This window comes from Carassius auratus, chromosome 42 (assembly GCF_003368295.1).
Source record: "Carassius auratus strain Wakin chromosome 42, ASM336829v1, whole genome shotgun sequence".
In the NCBI taxonomy this organism is placed as follows: domain Eukaryota; kingdom Metazoa; phylum Chordata; class Actinopteri; order Cypriniformes; family Cyprinidae; genus Carassius; species Carassius auratus.
The window spans coordinates 17,054,411-17,078,689 of record NC_039284.1 but is presented as its reverse complement, the minus strand read 5'-3'; the positions used below and the strand labels follow the sequence as shown (position 1 = coordinate 17,078,689).

Genomic DNA, 24,279 nt, shown 5'->3' with positions numbered 1-24,279 from the left:
TCATCAAAGAATAAAAAATAAAAAAAGAATAATACAGCATTTCACAAAATTACTGTTTCTTTTCTAAACAAATTTGACTGTATTTTGATCAAATAAATAAAGCCATGGTGAACTTCTTATAATTAATTTAAGTATATTCCAATAGTAAATTATGAAATAGAAGAAAATGGAAAACAAAAATCTTCTGTGTAAAAACAGACTAGGAAAGAGAAATGAGTGAAGATGTGGGTGCGAATAGTAAAACATTCCAAGTCTAGTCCAGATTATTCCAGCACTGCAGTGTCAAAAACTAGCTACAAAGCACTTGTGATATCAATGTCTTATTAAAAAATAACAAGTTTTACAATATTTACAAATAGATAAAAATAGAGCATAATGTAAAATGTACACCCCGGTCCTTCAAAGTGATGGATGATGATTATTTACTGCACAACCTCTGCTGCCCACCTGGCCACGTCTCCAACAACTCACCAGGTTTAAACACGGGGAAACCTGGTGGAATTTGAGAGCCAGGATTTTTCAAGAATAATAGATCACCGCTCCATTAACTGGTATCTTTCTCTCATTTCACATATCAGAGAAAAACACAAACAAACACAGTACAGCCTATATCTGAGGAGCCGAGAAACGTGAGACCTTGTAAAGGGTGAGAGCCACAGGACTGGCACATTATTTATTACACAACCCTGGTAAAGTGACGCTGGAGAAACGGACTCCTTCAGACGGCTCGTGTAGTGTCTGTCCTCCTCTCGCATTCTCTTTTTCCCTGTCTGTCCCTGTCTATTTCACCCTCACTCGCTGTCTCTCTCATGTGTCTTTTCAGCTGTTCTTACACCTCCTGTCATCCCTCCGTTTCTCCCTTTCTTTCTCCAGGTGTCTCCTCCTTCTCCTCTACCCCTCCTTTCAATAATTCATTGGGTGTGAGGACTGTATGGCTGTCTCTCCTGACAAACCACATTTCCCTGTTCACAGGCGTCTTGCGGCTCTGCATCGAGTCGTCATGTTGCGCATTAATCTGGTCAGAATGAGTGGCTCTAACAGATCCGGAGAAGGGAGTGGCAGGCTTTGTTCTAGTCTAGTGTTGATTGTCAGAGAGGGAGGGGTGGTCTCCCTGCAGCTCTTTGACCAGGGCCACAGCCTGATCTCTAGCAGGCTTGTTGCATCTCTCCCCTGTGGAATGTCTCTCGCTTTTTTAATGTTCGTTCACATCATGAGCAGCCATCTGGCACATACACACATGGGGAGAAAAAAGAGAGAGAGAGAGAGATAGACAGACAGAAAGAAAGAAAGAAAGAAAAAAGAAAGAAAGAAAGAAAGAAAGTGAACATTGAAAAAACTAATAAATAAAAAAAAGAAGAAAAAATCGATTGAAGAGAGCAAGACAAATAACGAGGAAGGAAAAGAAAAATGAAGGAAATGTAAGAAATGTGAAATAGGGCAAAAAAAGAAAGAATAATGAATTGAGGATGGATGGATGGAAGATAAGATGGAAGAAAAAAGATATGTAGCATAAAAAGAAAGGAGTGGAAGGAAGAGAAAATAACAAAGATAACAAAAATAAAAAGGAAGGAAGAGAAAATAGGACAAAAAGAATAAAAGGAAGGAAGGAAGGAAGGAAGGAAGGAAGGAAGGAAGGATGGATGGATGGAATAATAGAATTGGAACATTGGATGAAAAATCTGAAATTGCAAAGAAGGAGAATGGATGAAATAAGCCAGAGAAACAAGGAAGGAAATGAAAATAAAGGAATAAGGATGAAAGGAAAGAAAGAGGGAAGGAAGGAAAAAAAGGACAAAAAGAAGATTTATAGGAACGAAGGAAGGAAGGAAGGAATGGTGTAGCAGGGTGAAGAAAGAATAAGAAGGAAGTAAGGAGTGAAAACAGTAAGCTGTAAGAAATAAAATAAAAGAAAGGAAATGAAACCAGGAAAAATAAAAGAAAGAAAAAAGAAACAAAAGGTTGTAGAGTGTGAAAGAGCTAAGGACAGACAGAGGGAGAAAAAGAGAGAGAGTTTCAACACTGGGCCCTCTGTGTTGAGATCCTGGCACCATCACACACACACACACACACACACACACACTGGCTCTGGCTGGATGTGAGAGCGATTGATATTGAATGAGAAGGTGAGAGGAGATCAGAGTGAGCTGGTGAAGCGTGTGCTGGGTCAGCCAGCTCTCACTTATCAATACACTGATAACTAAACATCAATGACACCTCTCATCTCCAGCTAAACTCCTGCTCAAATATACTAGCTGTCTGCCAACATCTCCAGCCTGAGCACTTTCTCTCTCTCTCTCTCAGGCCGGGGATTTTTTTCCTCCTCAATAAACAGTCACTTTTTCACCTGCCAAAACTGTGCAAACCATTGCATGTACTGTATTCTAATCTTTTTTTTTTTTTTTTTTTTTTTTTTTTACAAAAGTACAGTAAAACAGTAATACTGTTAAATATTACAGTTTAATATAACAGTCTTTATTTGAATATTTTTCATATTTCATTCGTATGATGCAAAGCTAAATTTTCAGCATCATTACTCCAGTCTTCAGTGCCACATGATCTTACAGAAATCATTCTAATATGCTGATTTTCTGCTTATTATCAATGTTGAAAACAGCTGTGCTGCTTCAGATTTTGCTTCACTTGTTAATAAATAGAATGTTCAAAAGAACAGCATTTATTTGAAATATAAACATTTGGTAACATTATAAATCTCTTTAGTCACTTTTGATCAACTGCATGCATCCTTTCTCAACACAAGTGTTAATTTCTTTAAAAAAAATCTCAAATAAAATCTTACTGAGCCCAAACTTTTGTATATTCATGCACTCTGCAACAGTGTTTTCCAAACTCTATATATGAATCTATTCAGAAGCTTTTCAGATAGAGTCGCTATCAGAGAGAGAGAGAGGAAGAGGCGGGGGATTTATTTACCCAATAGAAAACATACCAGAAACCAGAGCACAGCTGAAATGCAAGAGCACAAGAAAAACGAGCACAATGCAATCACATTTAGCAAATGTCCATTAGTGATTACCTACATTAGCACATACTTACTGAGGCTACTGCGTGTGTATACAGTGCTGTGTGAAAATGCTGTTATGTGTACGTCTGTGGGTAATGACGCATGCAGGTGCACCCAACAGTATCACCACCATATTCAGCACACACCATCACTTGTTGAGGTCTTTGGAATAGTCATTATATAGTTATTATTAATAGTTATTTCTTTGGTGTATTTGTGTGGGAGCTGAGCTGTGTTCTAAAACCTAAGTGAGCTGCCTATTTATACAGCATTTCTAAGAAGTGCACTGCAAACATGAACACTTCTAAAAAAGCATATTTGACTGAAGCTCAAATGTAGTTCAGGCAGACCAGGCAGTGACAGCCAACATCAGCTGACGCTAATCTGATTGTAACTGTTCCCACTACAATTAAATGAGATATAGAAGTTAATCCGTACTCACAATTGCCTTAGTCTGACACACAGATATGATCTTACCCTCCTCCATCCCCAACTCCTCCTTATACAGGTACATGATCACTTAAAGTCTTGTCCACGGAAGTTATCTATCAGCTAATCGTTGCTAAGTCTTGTACAGTCTCATTTACAGATCTGTATCTGTATCGCTTCTGCATGGAATTTTATATCTGCTGCATATAAAAAAAATATTGTAATTGATAGGCTTCGGGGTTTGCCTGTGGACAGCTCAGAATCTGAACACTTCAGAGTAAAGCCTGCCGCAAAAATAATGTTCAGGACCTCTACAATAATCTTAATCAAACAGAATGGTCCCGACTGAACTAAAAACAAATACAAAAGTAAACCATTTTCAGTAACTGAAATAAAGCTGGAATAAAAAATTAAAAATCTCATCTGTAGCAACGAAGTTCAAATGGAAGCACTAAAATTACAAAAAATAAAAATAAAAATCTATATAGAAATGTTTTAAAAATGAATTAAGCACATAACAACATTTAAATCTGAAACTGAAAACTGAAAACATAAAAATAAAGGAAAACTCAAAATATTACGTTTTTGCTCAATCTAAAATCAGAAAAATCGCTCAATCTAAAATCAGAGTCCTGAAGCAAAACCATTTGGGAAGCATGGAAAAAATCATGCCTTGGACAGCAGCTGACCATGTATACTGGAAATATACAGGAAAGCAGCTCTTTAGGTTATGGAAGAGAGCTCTGGAGTGTGTGGGAGAGAAAATTAAAGACAGAGAGAGACAAAGGAGAAAGTGTAAAAGCAAGAGAGGGAGGGATGAGGGAGAGACACACATGAGAAGGCGCTGTGATGCTGTGATTCCCATTAAATACCACCTGCTCCGGCTCTATAAAGCAGCAATGTGTCACACTCACACACACACACACACACACACACACACACACAGATGCCTGCTCTACTGCCTTCACACTCCTGACACAGAGCAACACATCAACAAACATCCCTGTACTTTATCACAAAGCAAATAACATACATCAAGAAGAATTCCTGACCCTCCTAACAACAACGAATCTCACAAAACCTGTAAGAAAAAATTATAATGTAATAAAAAATTATATTGCTTAATTGTCATTCAAATTCAAAATAAGCTTTATTTTACTTGACATAAATAATAATTTTTGTATATATACTTTTGAATATATCTATTTTTATATATCTTTTTTTTACATAAAGTAATATATTTTTAATTAAATAAAGTTATAATATATGCACACCTGTATTTATTATAATATTATTTATAATAAATAAATAAATAACATTATAATAAATACATCATATATTTATGATAATATTATTCTAAATAAATAAATAACATTATTATAAATACATAATATATTATGTATATAAACATGGTATTATCACTGTATTTATCCAAATATGGTTATTCCATTATGTTGTTATCATGGTCCTAACAATAACAACATAATGCAATTCATTAAAATAATAAACCTATATTATAAATTTATTTTATGAAAATACATGCAAATAAATACATAACATTTAATTTATTACAAAATTTGAGCCATTAAAGCACACACGATCAGTTGAAGAGTTGAGAATCCTAAAAGCAAATTAAGTTGCATTTTACATGCTCTGACAGATCCTATAAACAGTTCACATGGAAAAAAAACCTTTAAGGCTGCATCTGGAAAAGCGAGACGATCAGATCTTTTGATTTCACATGCATAAAGACAGATAACAATGCCTCGTAAACCTCAGCAATCAAAGGTACAGCTTGAACAAACAAGCCAGTGAGAAAGGAGCACATCTGCAGGGCAGCAGCAGCACAAGAGAACATGGAAGGTTTGGATGAGATGAGCTTTGATCAGCAAGCGCATTAGAGCGTGTTAGATTAGACCAAGATCTATTCAGCATGTCAGTGTGCGCTAAAGGTGCTGTATACACACACACTGACACTTCCAGTGCATAAGCAGTTAACAAGCTAATGTCTGACTGACATGCAGCAAACAAAAGATGAGAAACTGCATGGTAAATGGTAAATGGACTGCATTTATGTAGCGCTTTTAACAGACCCATGGTCATCCAAAGCACTTTACAAATCGCCTCACATTCACCCATTCACACAACTCATTCATACAGGTTAATTGGTTGAAAGTGCTAAAAACACATCAATGGTTGTTTTAAGAAAGGGAACAGACAACATGGAGAATTTGTGTGATTTCTTGTGACAGTCGGTCATACCTGAGATAAATGGTCAGTCAAGTTGTATCTCAAAGGTTATGTACAGACACGAATACTGCAGTATTGCTTACTGCATAGTGAGCAAGATAAATAAATGACCTACTACTACTACTAATACTACTATGCAGTATGTAGCAAAAAAAAAAAAAAAAAAATTTCAAACATCAGAATGTGACACTGATGCCAAAAGAGCAACTACGTTGCATGTTAATGCCATCGACTCTTAAATTATTCTGGATTTTTTTATCTACTTTTATTGTTAATATTTATTGATTTATTGCTTATTTTTATCAACTAGTCAATTTTGTTGGCCGTGTTCACAATGTAATGAACATTTTGCAAACTGTGCTATAAACTCCTAATAATACTGTACTCTTTACAAAAATAAGAAAATTTATATGCTCCACTTTAAACATATTTATTATACAGTAACTGTAAAAACGATTGTTGGAGTATTTAGAAGGAAATATTATGTCAGTCTTTCTGCTTCAAAATGTAATGTTTAATTCAATGTGATACTTTTATTTTAAAACTTAGTAGCACATATATATATATATATATATATATGTATATATATATATATATATATATATATATATATATATATATATATGTATATATATATATATATATATATATGTATATATATATATATATATATATATATATATATATATATATATATATTGCACAGATACTATTCAAACTGAACTGAACCGAGATGGACGATGACAAAAAAAAAAAAATCCTTTAACTGGTAATTGTGTTTACTATTGTCCATTTGCATTGACACACTATTTTCCTATTTTGATACTGTAAAGCTGCTTTGACAAAATCTGCATTGTTAAAAGCGCTATATAAATAAAGGTGACTTGACTTGACTTAATATAAATAAAAGGTTATATTCAAGTTCAAGTTCAAGTTCCATTTATTTCTAAAGCACATTTAATAATGACCACGAACCAACCAAAGTGCTGTATAATAATTACTAAGTAACACAAAATCACTAACAATTAGAGACAATAAAAATAAGATAAAATTACATGTTAAAAGCAGAGACAAACAAATTAGTTTTTAGACTAGATTTAAACTCAGATAAAGTGGAAGTCATTTTAATTTGGTTCAGGAGATTATTCCACAGAGTGGGGCCACCACCTTCAAAGGCTCTGTTGCATCTTGTTTTCAAGTAGGAAGTAGAGGAAAATAAAGTAGGTGCTAGAACAGATCCCTGAGGAACACCACAGGTTAAATTGCCTAAAGAGGAAGTGAAGTTTCCTATTTTAACTGAGAAAGTTCAGTTTGCAAGCAAAGATTTAGACCAATTTAACCCCTCGCTCCCCAGACCCACATAAGACTCCAAGCGAAGATTAGAATTTCATGGTCAACAGTGTTGAATATGACATAATCACCAAAATCAGTAGCCATTATAATATCATTACAAACTTTTACAAGGGCAGTTTCAGTACTGTGCAGTACCAAATAAATCTTCATAAAGTGCACATGTAGGATTTCAGAAAGACTGTACAGAAGAACTGAATACTGAATTTATAACAGAGAAAAAGAACTCTAGGATTGTGATGATTTTTTCGATCAGATTAGAAAAATAGAAAGACTTTGCTTTCTTGACAGCTCTGATATAAAGATAAACGGTCCTTAAATATATTAAAAGATATTTGCAGTTTGTCTTTTTTTCCATTCTTTCCACTTTCTTACATGATTGTGAAATAACATTTACTACTGTATATTCAGCCATATAGTGTTTAAAATTTCAAAGTGTCATTCGACATCTAGATCAAATACTAAAAACTCAAAGGATACAGAAGAGCTGACTTCATTGTAGTGTCAGTAAAGGCCTAGCAGAACAGTGGTGAATAATCTCAGGTTTGTTTTGTATCAGAGGCAGTTTTATGAGGGATTGCAGGAAGAGACATATTGAACATGGTAGGAAAATGATCAGAAATTAGAGATTTGATCACTTCAGTTTCAATTATAGATTATCAATTATAATAAAAGTAATAAATATAATAAATCAACTTTAATAATATAAAACAAATCTAAATTATAATATAAATTAATAAAACTAATTTTTCATTTAGTTAACATGGTTATTTAGGACCGTATATACATATATTTCTAAAACACAACATAATATAATGCATGAAATAACTTATATTTTGTTTATAAATATATAATTGTATAATTTTATGTATTATGCAAATTTTCTATGAAATCCATCCACTTTGCCTTATGGAGTCTGAAGTTTCACTAATAAATCATGTATTAATTAATAAATAATCTTTCTTTAACTCAGAAATTACACATTGCATGCTAGCAACATAAAACATCTTAGTTTTTAAAATGTAACTTAATTTATCAAACTGAAAATCAAATATCAAGTCAAGTGTATTGAATTATGGGATACAGTAATCCATGCAGAGTAATCTGAGTGTATACGGCACATTTTGAGAGATGTAATAGGTCATACACATTTTATGTATACAGAAACTACATAATGCACACAGCAAAAAGAGTACATTACACTAAGAAAGAGCAGAAAACTGGCTGATCTTTCCTCAGTTCTCTCTTACTGTAAGATATGACTAATGGTGGGGTCAGTGTGCCCAATGAGCGGGAAGATTAGTTCTGACCTTGAACATGACCTCCGCAGGTTTTGAGGGGAGAGGAAGAGGGAGGAGGAAGAGGGGGCCGCCGGCATGCCGTTACTGCTCTCATCATTAGGGGTTGTTTCCAGTCTGAAGCCTGGGGGGGGGGCTGTTCGGGGGTGGTGTGGTTATTAATTTTCATTTCTTTATGATTCACAATCTGCTCTTTTGAAATATGCCATATGCTCTGAGCAATCGGAGGATGACAAGTGTCGGAATCAGTCCGGTAAAGAAGCCTAAATGAGTCTGATTTACGGTCTCTGCCTCCCGGCAAGTCTGGCTTTCTGCCTCCCTACCTTTTTACGATAAACTCCCCCAGTCCTGGCCCCGGCTCAGTCTACACGTGTACCCCTCTCCCAATCAATCCCACATAGAGTCCTGATAACGTGCCACAGGAGAACCCCACAAAAAAAGCTGATAACCAACATGTAGGCCCAATACATATTTATTAGGGCAGGTGTGAATGCAATCAATACGGAGGAGCAAAATCAGTTTGTTTTAATCATGAACAAACATATTGACCTAACACAATACAGGCCACTTTATCTGGGACTAATAAAAATTCATGGACTGTAAACAGGGCGAGGTACTATCTCTGTTTTGCACTCCTTCTCTTTCCCTCTCACGTTTCTCTGAAATGAACTTTTACTGAAATGTGTTAAAATGACTGAGTGAGTCTGGCTGTAGAACGTGTGACAGCAGGACAGAGATTGAAATGGAAGACAATCTAATCGCCGGCTCGCAGTATTGTAATATTCAGACATGGTTTCGCTAAATTGGTTTAAGAGAATCAAAAGTCAAGGCTCATTTGAAATATTACTGATAAATCTATAATTTAACATTCTGCATTATATGCTTCCAGTTTAAGATAAGAAAGAAAAAAATACAATTATAGATGATTTAGAAGACAATTTCTTATTTAAAGTGGCTAACAGTACATTAGGGACAGTCTCCCTGGAGCAAACTGAACAGGATGAAGCAGTCTGTCTACATTGAATGGCAAACAATGTGAACAATTTCAGCCAATCACATCAATAACTAAAACTGCTGAACATCTCATGACATTCTTGTACAGTACTCGCAAAACCTGTATGACTATCTTTATTTCTTTTAACACAAATACAATTTTTATTTTGCTTGACAATCTTTCTTATAATGCAGAATTTGTGCTTGTTACCATATTCAGAGACTTCAGTATACAACTATACTGAAATTTATGAATGATCCAACTCGTCATGATGAAACCACTGGATTTAATACTAGCATAACATTACGATTATTTTAAGAGTTTCCAAATTTACCTGGATCATATTTTTTATATAATTTCAAGGTGTTATTTGTAACTTTTGCAGCTAGGTATGCTAGGACACAGTGTAAAGCTCCATTCACACCAAGAACGATATCTATAAAGATAACTATAAAAATAACGATATTAGCGTCCACACCAGCAAACAATATCGTTGGTTTATTCTGAGCGCAATTGCGTCTGCCACTTTAAATCCTCGAGCTCGTTACAGCAGGATGGATTCTGATTGGATGTCAATGTTTATATCGTTCATCAGCTGGAAAAAAATCGTTCTGAAAATGATTCCAACAATACCATTTCTCTATGCCTTTATTGTTATAGTTGTAGTGTGGACTCTGCTATTCTTTAATACTGAGAATGATTTTTTGAACTATATCTTTATTTTTATAGTTATCGTGCTTGGTGTGCGCGGGCCTTAAGAGTCTTTCCCAAGAGCACAATGGTGATCAGGTCATGAATTGCAATTTCTAGTAGTGAACCTACAACCTTTGGATTACCAACCCAGATGTTTAACCACTGAGACACCACATCCTATTTGACATTTCCACTAAATTTAGGAATAGTTCACCCACAATTTAAAATTCTGTCCTCATTTACTCACCATCATGATGTTCCAATTCTATATGACTTACTTTCTTCTGCTGAACAGTTTTGCCCAGCATACAGTAATCTTTCTCATAAAGTAAAATGAGGCTCCAAAACACTACCATAAGCAGCAGTGGTGGGGGAATGCAAATTACATCATCAGATTATTTTTTTCAAGTAATTAAAGTAAAGTTACCTTGCTTTCCATTTATTACACTGACGCCTCTCCTGTCCCCGTATTGAGAGAAATAGTTTGTGAGGTGCAGAGGCAGATGTACTTCCTTCAGCCTGAGGTGAAAGGGCCTTTAAAGGTTTTTTTTTTTTTTTTTTTAATTAAATAACAAATAAGCAATCCCAGTCCAGCTGACAAAAAAGGAATGCAATGGTAACATAATGGATTACTTTCCATAAAAAGTAAATAAGTAACGCAATTAGTTACTTTTTTATGGAGCAACACGTTATTGTAGTGCATTACTTTTAAAAGAAACTTTCCCTAACACAGTCAAGAAGTACATTTGTGTTTCCCCATATTCAAAATTACAAACATCCACTCAATAAGAAGTTAAATTGAATAATTAAAGAGTTATAGTTGTCATTCAACACATTTTGATGTGAGCTTTACCTGAGGTTTAACTTTTTTTAGTTTTTCTGTTTCTAAGCAATCAGAAGACTTTGCAGTCCTTACTTTTATGGACTACATACAACACTGAAAAAAAAACTGGTATAGAAACCTTTTTCACTCATTTTTCAAGTAGCACTAAATTAAACATGAAATTGAAATGACATTTTCTTATTTACAACCTCAAAAATATCTTTTAGAGTGTACTTTCATGATACTTGGGATTTTTGGAGCTTGAAAGCCCTGGTTCCTATTACGAAAAAGAGCAAAATATCTTATTTTGTGCTGCATTGAAGAAAAAGACTATAATCAATTCTGAAATGAAACTATTCCTTTAATTCGTTGCCTTTTCTATAGCAACTTCCTGTTGTGCATGTCTATCACAGATCCAGTATGCTAGCACGTATTTAGTCAGAGTCAAATGTAGTTGGCAACTTTAAATGCAGAAACACCCATTTACCTTATACAGGTGATGCTGCTGTTCCTCTGACATCATCAGATCATGGCTGTCCGTCACTATAGATTCCATGTCCATCAGCCAATCCCAGAGCTCCTGGTACTCCGTCTCAAACTCTGACAGGCTGAAGGAAAAAAAGAAAAATGAGACAGGCAGAAAGAAGTTCACAGCTTCTCCAGCTCAGGTGAGGTCTGGAGAGACTTAGTACGGACATATTTGACCGAGTGAATATTTGACAAGCGGAGGTAATTACACTAGCCCGTTAGCGGGCAGTGCGACATGGGTATGTGAAGTGTGAAAAGAGTCGGCAAGCACGAGGGATCTTTAACATGCGCTCTGAGTGACTGCTCGTGAGGCAGTACGTCTTAATTAAACATGACTTCACCTTCCTCTTGCTCAATGCTTCCGTCAGCTCAACGGTGCAGTGCATTCAATATGTTTAACAGCACTGGGATGATTGTATGAGCATACATTTACACTATAGCTGCACACTCATAACAGAACATCACCACACGCCCACAAACAAACATATTAGCGTCTGAGCTTTGCTTAGATTTGCGTCTCAGCAGGAGGGGCGCATGTTTAGAAACATTAGTCGGAAAATTGTTTGGAATTCGCACTGCTTTTAAATGCTTTGACAGTTATGTCAAACTAGCACGATCTCGCTTTCTCAAGTGGTCCTGTTGTCCCTGAAGAAGAAAAACTATGAATGAGATTACACAAATAACGATCAAAAAAAGGATGCAAGAGAAAAATCAACCTTTCCTTTTTATTTCAGTTCAGCGCAGACACAAAAGTAACAGAAATGCGCTATTGAACGCTAGCACGTAGGAAATTTCAACAAGGATAGAGCTGCGAATTAGCATTTCCAAGCAGGCGCTGATTAAACAAAACGACATTGGGGAGTGCGTGAACATTTGAGCCGTGTTTGTACGCAAGACATTGATCAGAACAAAACGGCAAAGACAGCAAATTAGAAGCAGCCAGACGTGTGCGGCGGAAGTGTGAAGACTCCCTCAGGCACTGCGTTCTTCGACTGATATTAAAACTCAATATGCTGTTTGTGAGTTAAACAGCATCTTTCTGTATTCTTGCATACCGTATTGTTTTCTATATTCGTTTTTCCCCTCGCTAACATAAATCTAAATGCTTGTAAAACAAGCTCTCGGGGCATCCAAACAACATTAACGACGAATAACGAAAAACAAGTAGGAGAAAAAATGTAAGATCCATTTAGCAAACGTGCATCAAGGGATATAGTTCTGTCAGCATCATTTTCTCCTGCTTGCTTTGGTTTGTGAGCAGAACTATTGTACATGCTTTTATATAATTCATTAAGTCAATTCACTATATCATTTGTCCGTAGTTTTTCCACAGTAATAATGATAATAATAATTTATTAATTCCTCTGAATGACAGGTAACAAATCATGGTTTGATGGCTGGTTTAAATCTGGTTTAAAAAAAAAAAGTTCAACATGCCTAAATTATTTATACATTTACAATGTTAGTTTCACTTCAAACTAAAAATATTTCAACACAGAGTAGAAACTCATCAAGGCACTTTATGCTCTGTTTAAAAAAAAAAAAAAATTCTTATTCCTTTCTATGCTTTTCTGAAACTTGAAAGGTTTTGTGAGATTCATCCACCTGTACACCAGATCTCGCACATGGAGTGGTTTTGTCACCAAACATCAGCCGTTAGCCACTTGACACGGGCTCCTCCGAGTCAGCGTAGCACTGACACTCCTGTGAGACAGAAATGGATGCCTCTCCATCTATTTCTTTTCAAATCCGTTTAATGTCACCGTGCCCCCCACTCAGCACCGCGCCACCTTTCCAAGAGGAGGGGAGGTGGTCTAATTCATCACTGTTCACCCTGAGCCTCACCGGGAAAGGTTGGCTTGCTGTATTGACACCCCTCACATCTCATTCGAAGTGACAGTTTTATAGAAAGAGCTCTTTAATTTATGGTGCTAATCCCTGGCGCCTAATGCGGGGACTTAACATCTCCTTTTCACCGCTGCCTGTTGTGTTTCCCTCGTCTCTTCTCTCCTGGAGAGGGCTTTTGATTCCTGAATGGCAGGCGTCCTGTTTCTATCAGGTGTGAGGGGATGCTGGGAGCCGCGGTGGTGGGCATCAGCCCTTGATGAAGCCGGCGAGCTGGAGAGAGGCACCGGAGGCCATCGAAATCGACAGCGCCTCCCTTAAGACATAATTCCATGCAAAGGTAACGGCCAAAGAGTCAAAACAATGAATCCTTGAGCAGGCAGCTCATCATTAAAATTCAAAGGATCATTATGTTTTTTTTTTTTTTACTGCAAAATAAATCATTACGACGAGAAGCTTAAAAGGATTAAAACGATGTTTGATTCAAAGCCAAGCCAAGGAGTCTGATCCGGACTCTATGGTTAACATTCAGGACTTCACTGGGCCAGGAGAGAGAGAGGAGAGGATAGAGAACTAATGGACCACCAAAAAACAGCATTAGTTATTTTAGGAAAGAAAAAAAAGATCATTCAAGTCTGTAACTAATCACATGTGGAACCATTAAGTAGATTTAGAGAAAAGTTACTTCAAGTCCTCAAAATAAACCTAATCAACAGTATTGATCAAACAGCAAGATACAAAATATTAAAATATACTCCAGGAAATTATTGGCTTTCTAAGTCAGCATCATAATTATCATGGAAGCCCTTAAGTGAAGGATTAGAAATGCTCTACACAACAACTCCACGTATCATACAAATCAGGCATTTCATACCAAGTGCATGGAAGACATTAAATTAATGTCATGATGAAATATTTACTAAATTCGAAGGTCAAAATACTGAAGCATTAGACTACATTTTTACCCGCTCCCAAGTGATTTCAATACAGTGATGAACGACACTCTAGTATTAATATACATTTTATTGATTCTTTTCACTACTTAATGTATTTATGATCAACATGTCTTTCACTTTGCCCATTTTTCACTGAATTATTCACTGTGCATTCTTGAATTGCTTTCTCTTTAATGGACAGATGTGATGCTGCCCTACAATATGACCAAAAATGGGTTTCCAAATGAAGCTGCTCATCAGGTTTGCTGCAGTCACATTTCTCCTCGTACCTGTTAGACTTGGACATCAGGGTGAAGTCTACGCTTCTGCTGTTGGAGCGGTACTGTTGACTTTTAAGTTTCACTCTCATCTGATCCAGAACATCTTTCTGTGCCTCTCGATGGCTCTGCTGGACCTCCACCTGCTGACACCAAAAACAAACAGAGAGAAAGACTCAGAATAGATATGATCTCAGCAACCTCAATTACCACACTGTCATTGATCCAACTCCAAGAACTATTAAAAAACAATAAGCTAGAAGAACCTGCAAAACTATTAAACTAATTCAGACTTCTAGCATTTAGCTGAATCAATACAGCAGCAATAAAGAGTGGCGCTTGAAACTGGCATCGTTCCATTTCAGAAAAGAGTGTGTTGGTTTTCAGCAGTGATTAGGAAGCACTTGTACATGCTTTTCAAATCAAATGGAAAAAAATATGTATTTCTACTCGGTGCTTGAGAAAATTGGCTACATTGGCTTGACGGAGATCAGTTATTGGGCAAAATATGAGGCGATGAATGAGCAAGCCAATAAAATCTCCAACAGACGGCTTTGATTTTTTGCTCATTTCTCAACACTTTATGAAGCGCGCCGGCTTCACATTCTCCACCGAGCGCTTGGCGCCTGCTCGGCAGATGCCTCTAGAAAGGTCAGACGATTCCATGAATGTAAACTGCGTCTCAATCAAAGCTACCCTTGATAATAAACAAGAAAATCAACAGAAAGATGTGTCGCTTTTTCATTCCATTTATTGCGCAGGCATCAAATGCTGGGGCTCGGGCGCTTTGCTCATTTGGGAGGAATGAAATGAACCTAACTAGGAGCTCTAGAAAATTAGCGGCGCGAGCGCACAAAATTCTCCTCTCCCTCCTCGGAGGAATTTGCTTTCATTTGCCTTCATTTTTGATTCACTTGGCTGGTTCGCCGACACCACGTCAGGATCCTAATTACTCAATCCCACCGGAGCTTACACACACACAATAATAACCAATGCCCACCTCCGACAAAAGCAATTTCTCCAAGCCACCTTGAACCTAAGGACGGCTCGGCCCAGCACGCCACTTCGGTTTTGAGCCGAGGACACTGTCATGATGGAGATTCTCCTCTCTTGTGGCTTGAATGGCTGGTTGTGGGTAAAATGCATTTGCATTGATCTTGCAGAATTACCTATCTGTATTAAAAACACAGAGCTGAAATGCATTCGAAATCTATAAAGACATATGCATCTGAGCTGCTGCAAGATGCGGCTCCCATGGGTGAATACGAAAAACATCAATATCAAGCACATACTGTAACCCTACATTCATCAACAGGCTATTGATGAGCGTTTGTCTCATCGTTTCATAATGCACACAGAGCCCGTTCCCACAATGCAATCACTGCTTTAGATAAAGGCTAAGCTTTCAAAATCTCAATGCAGACAATGTCAACCAAAGAAAAACACATGTAAGCCCCTGACTTAAAAGCAAAGCATTGTTTAATTAATTTTTCTATGGGAAGGAGTGCCCCCACTTCACCGCTCTCGGCTACCCGCATAACCTCTGTATGAACACATGTGGTAAATAACCCCCTTGATCCTGCACACCACGGTTCCTCCTCCTGGCCCGTTTAAAGATATCCTTATTCAGATATGTAAAACATTACATTTGTACATTTCTGATGAAAATAAAGGGTGCTTGCTCATCTGAAACTTGCCACTGCAATGTAAAAATGGTTGCCAGTGCATGCTAAATAGATGTTTACTGGGTGGAGTCCACCCTCTCGTGATATTCTTGTTTTATCATCCAATTGCTTAGAAAAATAATACCACACTCTCCTGAACAAGCTGCGTGATTTGAGGTGTCCTTCATGTCTGTAGCACAAATGGGACACTAAATAAGAACAATGGCACAACAGCCACGGCAAACACCACTAAAAAAGCTCTCTTTTTAACTGCCTAATACCGAAGAGATATAATAATGAGAACAAAAAAAGTACCCTAACCCTAACAGTAAAATATTAAAGGCCAGTCAGACAAAGCATGAACAAACCGGACAGATTTGCCTTAGTAAGCTAAACAGGACTTCTTGGATGACAAAGATTGGATGACAAAGAATTTTCTCCAATTAAATTCGGATAAGACGGAGATATTAATTATTGGACCAAAAAACACTACACAGAATCTTGTAGATTACAATCTGCAACTAGACGGATGTACTGTTACTTCCTCTACAGTCAGAAATCTGGGTGTTATATTAGACAGCAATTTGTCTTTTGAAAATCATATTTCCAATGTTACAAAAATTGCATTCTTCCATCTTAGAAACATTGCCAAGCTACGAAACATGTTATCTGTTTCTGATGCAGAAAAGCTAGTTCATGCATTCATGACCTCTAGACTGGACTATTGTAATGCACTTCTAGGTGGTTGTCCTGCTTCTTCAATAAACAAGCTACAGGTCGTCCAAAATGCAGCAGCGAGAGTCCTTACGAGGTCAAGTAAATATGATCATATTACCCCAATTTTACAGTCTCTGCACTGGCTACCTATTAAGTTCCGCATCAGTTACAAATTATCATTACTTACCTATAAGGCCCTAAATGGTTTAGCTCCAGCGTACCTAACTAGCCTTCTACCACGTTACAACCCATCACGCACCCTAAGGTCACAAAACGCTGGACTTTTGGTAGTTCCTAGGATAGCAAAGTCCACTAAAGGAGGTAGAGCCTTCTCACATTTGGCTCCCAAACTCTGGAATAGCCTTCCTGATAATGTTCGGGGTTCAGACACACTCTCTCTGTTTAAATCTAGATTAAAAACACATCTCTTTCGCCAAGCATTCGAATAATGTATCTTTTTAATTGTGAGTGTAGTTGCATCTGATCAAAGGTGCATTTTTATTCATTAGCTTGGGTTAAACTAATTTTACTTTGTTGGATCAGCAGCTATGCTAATGATGTCTGTATTTTGTTTCTATGTTTTGCCACGGGATTCACATCCCGTGGTAACTAGGATTTACACAAGCTCCAGTCTGGATCCAGAACACCTGAGAAGAGATGATGCTGACCCTCAGAGGACCTCAGATGATGCTAACCCTGAATGAACAAACAGAACTAACAATTATTCCTAAATGTGTGACTTAATCATATAATAACTTAATTAATAATATTGATAGTTCATCGTCTAGCTGACTACTTCTTGTATTATTATTATTTTTTAGTTTTTCTAAAATCCTGTCAAATGTGCACAAACTACTAGCTACTACTAAATATTGTAGAAACATAATTTTCTGTAAAGTTGCTTTGTAACGATTTGTTTTGTAAAAAGCGCTATACAAATAAACTTGAATTGAATTGAATTGAACTTCTAAAAATCTGCAGATTGTGATTAAAAATCATGCAGTAGAGGAAAATAATCACAGACATGATCGTCCTTGAGCTTTGAGGCACATGTGTTTCACATCGAACAGGAGGGTGAAATTCATCGGGATCAAATATAATCCAAACAGAATTGAGTAACGCTCTTCTGTTGCTTCATGTGCAATGAAAAAACAGAGTGAGAGATAGAGAGAGGGAGAGACGGATGGGAAGACGATTCATGTGGCAGCAGTGCAAACAGGACAGAGTTTCATTGAAAACAGCTGGGGAATGAAGAGAAAAATGTGACTCTAGCGTGCAGTACGAGAAAAAACAAAAAAAACAGGTGAACTGCTGGACAGGGGCCGATGGATACCTCCTAAATTCGACATTTAAGCTATGTGACAAAACACAGGGGTCGTTCATTTCTTTATCACCTGCTCTGAATGCGAGGAGCGCTGTGGCGAGATTGAAAACGGTGGGAAGTCTCCCGCCACCCCGGCCCCCCCAGCGACCGGTGTTCAAAACATCCAAAACATACATCGGCCCGTTTGAAATGTCTCCCATCAGGTCTGTCCTGATGTACAGAGGCAGCATCGGAGGCGAGCGGCACACACGCAGGCATGCTCGGAAAATAAATTCAGTCGGGAGTTGTGTGGGGTCGAGACGGCAGCTGTAAATGGCCGAGGGTTCTATCAAAGCAGCTCATAAATTTACTAATACGCCTGCAAAGCTTCACCTTCACAAACTCCACACGCATCTGGAAAAAGCTGACGTATACAGTGTAAAAAAGAAAAGAAAAGAACACCAAATTCCTCAATTGTCATTGTATTTCTTTCGAGTGTTTTCACTTTCACGAGCAGGAAAAACAATGTTCTTCTATTCCTGACGGCTGGCTTCTTTTCTGCGTCTTACTCCTTGGAAAAGTTACGAGAGGAGATTATTTTTGAGGAGAGCGGGCCTCTGAGGAGCTGTAGGAGGCATGAAACTCATTTGGAAACTATTACTTTCAAATCACTAGTCATAAAGGCTAGATTTAATGTGTGGTGGGGTCTTCCCACATGAATCACGTAACTTTATATGTGTAGCTCAAAATAATGACGATTATTACAGTGTTGTCAGACAGAAGTAGCTCTCATTTGTTCACGCTTATCTGTCTATTGCAGCTAACCAGCTGCTGATACAAACGCATTCATTTGCAGTTGTTTGACTGCTTGGTCAAATAAATTGGATTATGTATGCACTAAAACACATCGGGTCATATTTCTATGACTATCTATACTGTCACCAGAATAGATGCCACCGTAGGTGCAAGATGAATTGGTTGGGCTTTATCAAATGAGCACTTCGCAACATGCAAAATGTGTTACATACTCTTCTAGATACAAACTACCTTTAACTTAAGGTAGGTAAAATCCCATTCATTTTCTCCTTTGAGAATCTGAGAGAAATTGAGGCTGTTAAGTCATGTTGCATTCCTCTACTCTGTGGAAGCAAGTTAAAAGAGTCACGTTTATAAGTCCAACTCCTGGTGCACTTCTCTTAAGGAATAATCCTAAAAAGAGATCAACCCATCACAGAGGCTGTCGTTAAACAGAAATAGTGACAAAAGAGGTCAGCAGATTTCTCACCACTAGAAGCAATGCAAATAATCATATACTGCCAGTCTAAGTTCATTTTCAAGTCGTGGCCTAATGGTTAGAGAGTTGGACTTGCAATCGAAAGGTTGTGAGTTCGAGTCCCGGGCCGGAAGGAATTGTGGGTGGGGGGAGTGCATGTACAGTTCTCTCTCCACCTTCAATACCACGACTTAGATGCCCTTGAGCAAGGCACTGAACCCCCAACTGCTCCCTGGGCGCTGCAGCATAAATGGCTGCCCACTGCTCAGGGTGTGTGTTCACAGTGTGTGTGTGTGTGTGTGTGTTCACTGCTCTGTGTGTGTGCACTTCGGATGGGTTAAATGCAGAGCACGAATTCTGAGTATGGGTCACCATACTTGGCTGAATGTCACGTCACTTTCACATTTCAAAATATTTTGCAAAAATCAAATAAGTTTTTTTTTATATACTTAAAAGTTTGGAGTCAGTAAGACTTGTATTGTTTAAAAAAGGAAGACTTTTATGTTCACTAAGACTGCATTCATTTAATCAAAAATACAGAAAAATCAATCAACTCTTTTATATTTGAATTTATTTTAAACATTTATTTCTGTGATGGTTAAGCTGAATTTTCAACATCATTACTCCAGTCTTCAGCGTCACACGATTCACTGAATAAGTAGTTATTTTTGTTTTACTAAATCTTTAGACATATTGTTGCTTCAGATAAAATGTTATGATATATATATTAGAACATGTTGGTTTAGTTCAGTGGCTCAGAACTCTTATTGAAGAATATTTTGAAATGCCAAAGGAGAAAATAAATGGGAAAAATACTTCTGAGATCAAGAGAGCTGGAAAAGTGTGTGTCATTGAAATACAGCTCCAATACTCAAATCGAGAGGAAAAAAGTTTTTTCAAGGTTGCATTTCATATCTGAAATCAGCAATAAACCAAACAGATACTTACTAACTGGAATTACCCTAAAACAAGCACAAAAGAGGTGATGCCTCTAACAAAGGCGTCTGGCTCTTTTACCTGGAAGCCGGACCTTCCATTCATTTAATTCCATTTCCACTTCACCCCTTCATCTTTGTATGAGTGGACCGTCTCCTCTGTTCGCCCCACTAGACATGCCAGTTGTCAGTGTTGCTCAAGCTGCTGAGAATGAATGATTTCTGGTAGCATTAAATCTCTGTATGTGTGAACGGCCCTGTGTACGGTCTCTGTTAAATGTCAAATATCTTCTAATGCACCATCATTTCTTTAGACAGCATTTTAATGATCTATTTTTAAAAAGCCCTCACTCTAAATCTAATTGATGAGGTCAGAATAAATGTTTAATTGGTAATAAGGGATGACTTACATTTAGCTTAAAGCAAAACAACTCTTTTGACCTTGACATGGAAGTGAGCTTTTGTCCTCGTGAAACGCAGCAGGCCTTTACCTGCATATGCTGCCGCCCCTTTAAGAAATACCTTTGAAAGCTTTAGCTCCTGCAACATTTATCAGGGCGTGAAATTAGCAATTGCTAGAAGCCAAATTGCTACTTCTTATTTAATGTTGTTGCTGAAAGGTGGCATTTAATCGCTGATCCTTGCTTCCATGAAGTCTAAGCACCCCGAGACACGTGCAGGAAAAGGCGCGGGGGTCTGAAACAATGTTCATGTTATGGATTAGTCAGGCAGGGGGTCGTATTGATCGGGTGATCATTTTCAATCTAATAGAGACCATCTATGCTTTAATATGGTCTTGCTTTGCTTTAGCTTTGCCATGCATGCCAAGCAATCACACCAGGTGTGTGTCAAGAATGTCAGAGTTGATTCTGCCGTCATGGACGGGTGAAGGGAAACATCTGGGTCATTATACAGAAACATGTTTGTGTCCCTCTGTACAGTATGTGTGTTATTGTAGCCATTTTTATCAGCAAAATCTCTTTGCATTATGTAGCAACATTTTAAATTTGGCATTTATTCATTAAAAGAGATTTAAAAGATGTAAAATACATTAAAAGATATCACAGGCATACTTTTTATTGGTCATATTAAACATTATCAAACTGATAAGTGTTAAAAATGAAAACAAAAGGCATAAAATTACTGCTATTAAAAGTAATTGTAAATGAGCTAGCGTTGACTGAATTTCTCTCTATTAAACCTTAAATGGATGCCAATCCAGTGTATTTTATTTTTTAAAATGATCATGTGTTTAACTGTTTTCTTTTTATATCACCATTAATTTAAGTAAAAAATAATTTTTAATTATTTTCAATAATTTTTTTCGTCTTCTTTTTTACTTGTGTGTTCACATATATACAGTATATATATATATATATATATATATATATATATATATATATATATATAAACAACAGTTAATTCTGGTTCTCCAATCTGATTGGGTGAGAATTGTGAGATATTGTACTGGTATCGCTACAGGAACACCCTTTTTACCATCTGTATCACTGTACTTCCCATATTTCTCACAAAATCCACTAAAATGTAAAAATAATGTAGTTTTAAGAGTTTTTAAGCCAAGAAAATACTTCTTTATGCAGTCAATAAAGATAGCTTCTATTTGAAAAGTGGCTTTGACACTTTCTGAGATGAGCTCCAGGGCATCAGTGGCACCTTAGCCAGATCTTCTGACATTTGCTGCTGGCTCTGATGTCTCTATAGTGGATAAACATGAGATATAATTCATTTGAGGTCATTCTAATGGGAAGTCTTTGGTTTCATGAATCTATTATTTGTTCTATATTGATTTATATATATTCGTTTATTATATATACAGTTCTTGATTGTCACTCAAGTGTTTATTTGTGTTCAGATACATCTCAGGGTATGCAAACATGTATTAAAAATCTGTACATTTGAATTCAAATTGAATTATTTATACTTTAACACATTAATCAGAGTTGGAAAAGGCAGCCGTTTGGTGGAATGACCCATCTAACAGACTGAGCATCACAGATTACACATGCTCACAAACATGACTTTAATCATAATATGCCAATCCTTTCTGCAAATGCAGCTCTCAGATGAAAGCAGAAGAGAAGAAAACAGTGAGCATTTGGTTTGACTACTTCAGTGCGACCTGCTTCAAAAATCCCCTGACTTCAATTCCTTGCCGCTTTGCAACAAAGCGAGACGGCATGCATCAACCGGCTTAGATGAAGATATTTTGAAAACTGAGCCAAGCGCTTCAGGCAGGTGTTACATGAGAATCCATTAATACAGGTAATTAACATTAGCCACCATCTTAATTAACATGCAAACTAATTAGGAAATAATTAAGTAACATAAAAAAAATCTGATCTTCATTTGGAATCGGAAGGAGACTGTATATCGCGGCTACCTTGACATGGTTTCTTTTGAGGTTTGGGAAGCAGAAATTAGCTGGGGTATTTTTTCTTTTTCTTTTTTTTTCTTTTTTTTTTTTTGTGAGAGTTCGAGATGAAAGCAAATTGTTTGTCAAAGTGGAATGTGGTCAAATGAAACTATAAACCACCAGTAGATCAGACTGATATCTAGAGGATAGACTGAGCTCTGCTGCCCTCTCTGAGCTGAACAGACTGAAGTCAAACACTGTGTCCGTGTATTAAAGCACAAAGACACATCAGTCATCAGAGCCACTGCCTGCAGGCCTGTTAACTGGCATACTGTGGAAAATGTACCATAAAGCATTCTATAGATGTTTTTAATTTTATAGTTTAAACACTAGAACGTGAAAATCAGTAATTATTTTATTTTTAAGAGCCATTACACACACAAACGCACATATATGTTATCTCATAGGAATAAATTACATTATAATTAATATTGCAATAATATTTCTTATTACTGTTTTTTTTTTATTAAATAAACAGAGCTTTGGTTAGCATAATATACTTCTTTAAAAAAAAAAATATATATATATATATATATATATATATATATACTTTATGTTTGACATGTTAGTTTACATACAGAATACTGTAAGCGTATGTAAATGTATGACAAATAATTTATTGCACAGATAATACACAGATAATTCCTTACAGCTCAGGAAATAATGTATTTAACTATCAGAAATAATTCATCTTTTTTACATAGTTTCAGCTAAAATTGTAAAACAGATAAATACTATAAAAAATAAATATGCTATAAAAAGTATACGCTTAAAAAATATATATACTATAAAAATATAAACTTAAAAAAATAAATATGCTATTCAAATATATTATAAAATGAAAACAAAATACATTTTATATTCTACATTAGCCATATCTTACTTATGAAAATCAAATGGCATTTGTTTTAAGAAAATTTTCAAAAAAGTAAACCATTAATATTTCACAATGATTTTTCAAATTATAAAACAGATGTAACATCATCTGTTTGCTGATGGCACAAGGTTTGTTATTTTCAGTACAGTCTGGGGTTAATAAAAATGGCCAGTATGTTTTCCTAATAAACAGTCAATAGCCGGGTTTCCATCCAAAGTTACGAATTTAATTTACTGTATGCACACAATTGGTATATTGCACAAAATATTTGCGAACAAGCAGCATTTCCATCCAGTGAGTCAAAGAGAACAAAATTGTCACTTCCTGATAAACTGGCACTTTACATCACTAAGAAAAGTAGGAGAAGCTACTGAATATAACAATTTTCCTACTTGCACCTCAGAATGAGCAGATGGAACACAACTGAGGTGGATGCCGCTGTTTGGGAATGAATTCGTTTAACAGTTAAATGAAGCAATTAAACACAAATACTTTGATGAATACTTTGACTTTGCTCTGGCATTTCAGAATAACCATATAACAATGAGATGGTTCTGCTAGTTAGTCAGGATTTACCGTCAATAGTGCAAAGTCACATTACTTTTTTTTATGCGCTTGGATGTATTTATTT

The 24,279-nt window shown here is 36.5% G+C and overlaps 1 protein-coding gene across 2 annotated transcripts in view; it reads right to left on the bottom strand.

Annotated features, from left to right (window-relative positions):
• Window positions 1-24,279, bottom strand: part of LOC113060906 (A-kinase anchor protein 6-like) — a 119,562-nt gene that overhangs the window by 39,472 nt on the left and 55,811 nt on the right. The window contains exons 8-9 of one of the 2 annotated variants that reach the window (XM_026230166.1): window positions 14,458-14,588; window positions 11,347-11,467 (exon numbers count right to left, since the gene is read on the bottom strand). In XM_026230166.1, coding sequence (XP_026085951.1) covers window positions 11,347-11,467; window positions 14,458-14,588 — 252 coding nt within the window. Of the gene's footprint in view, window positions 1-11,346; window positions 11,468-14,457; window positions 14,592-24,279 lie in introns of both variants that reach the window. The other variant, XM_026230165.1, reaches the window with a different exon arrangement.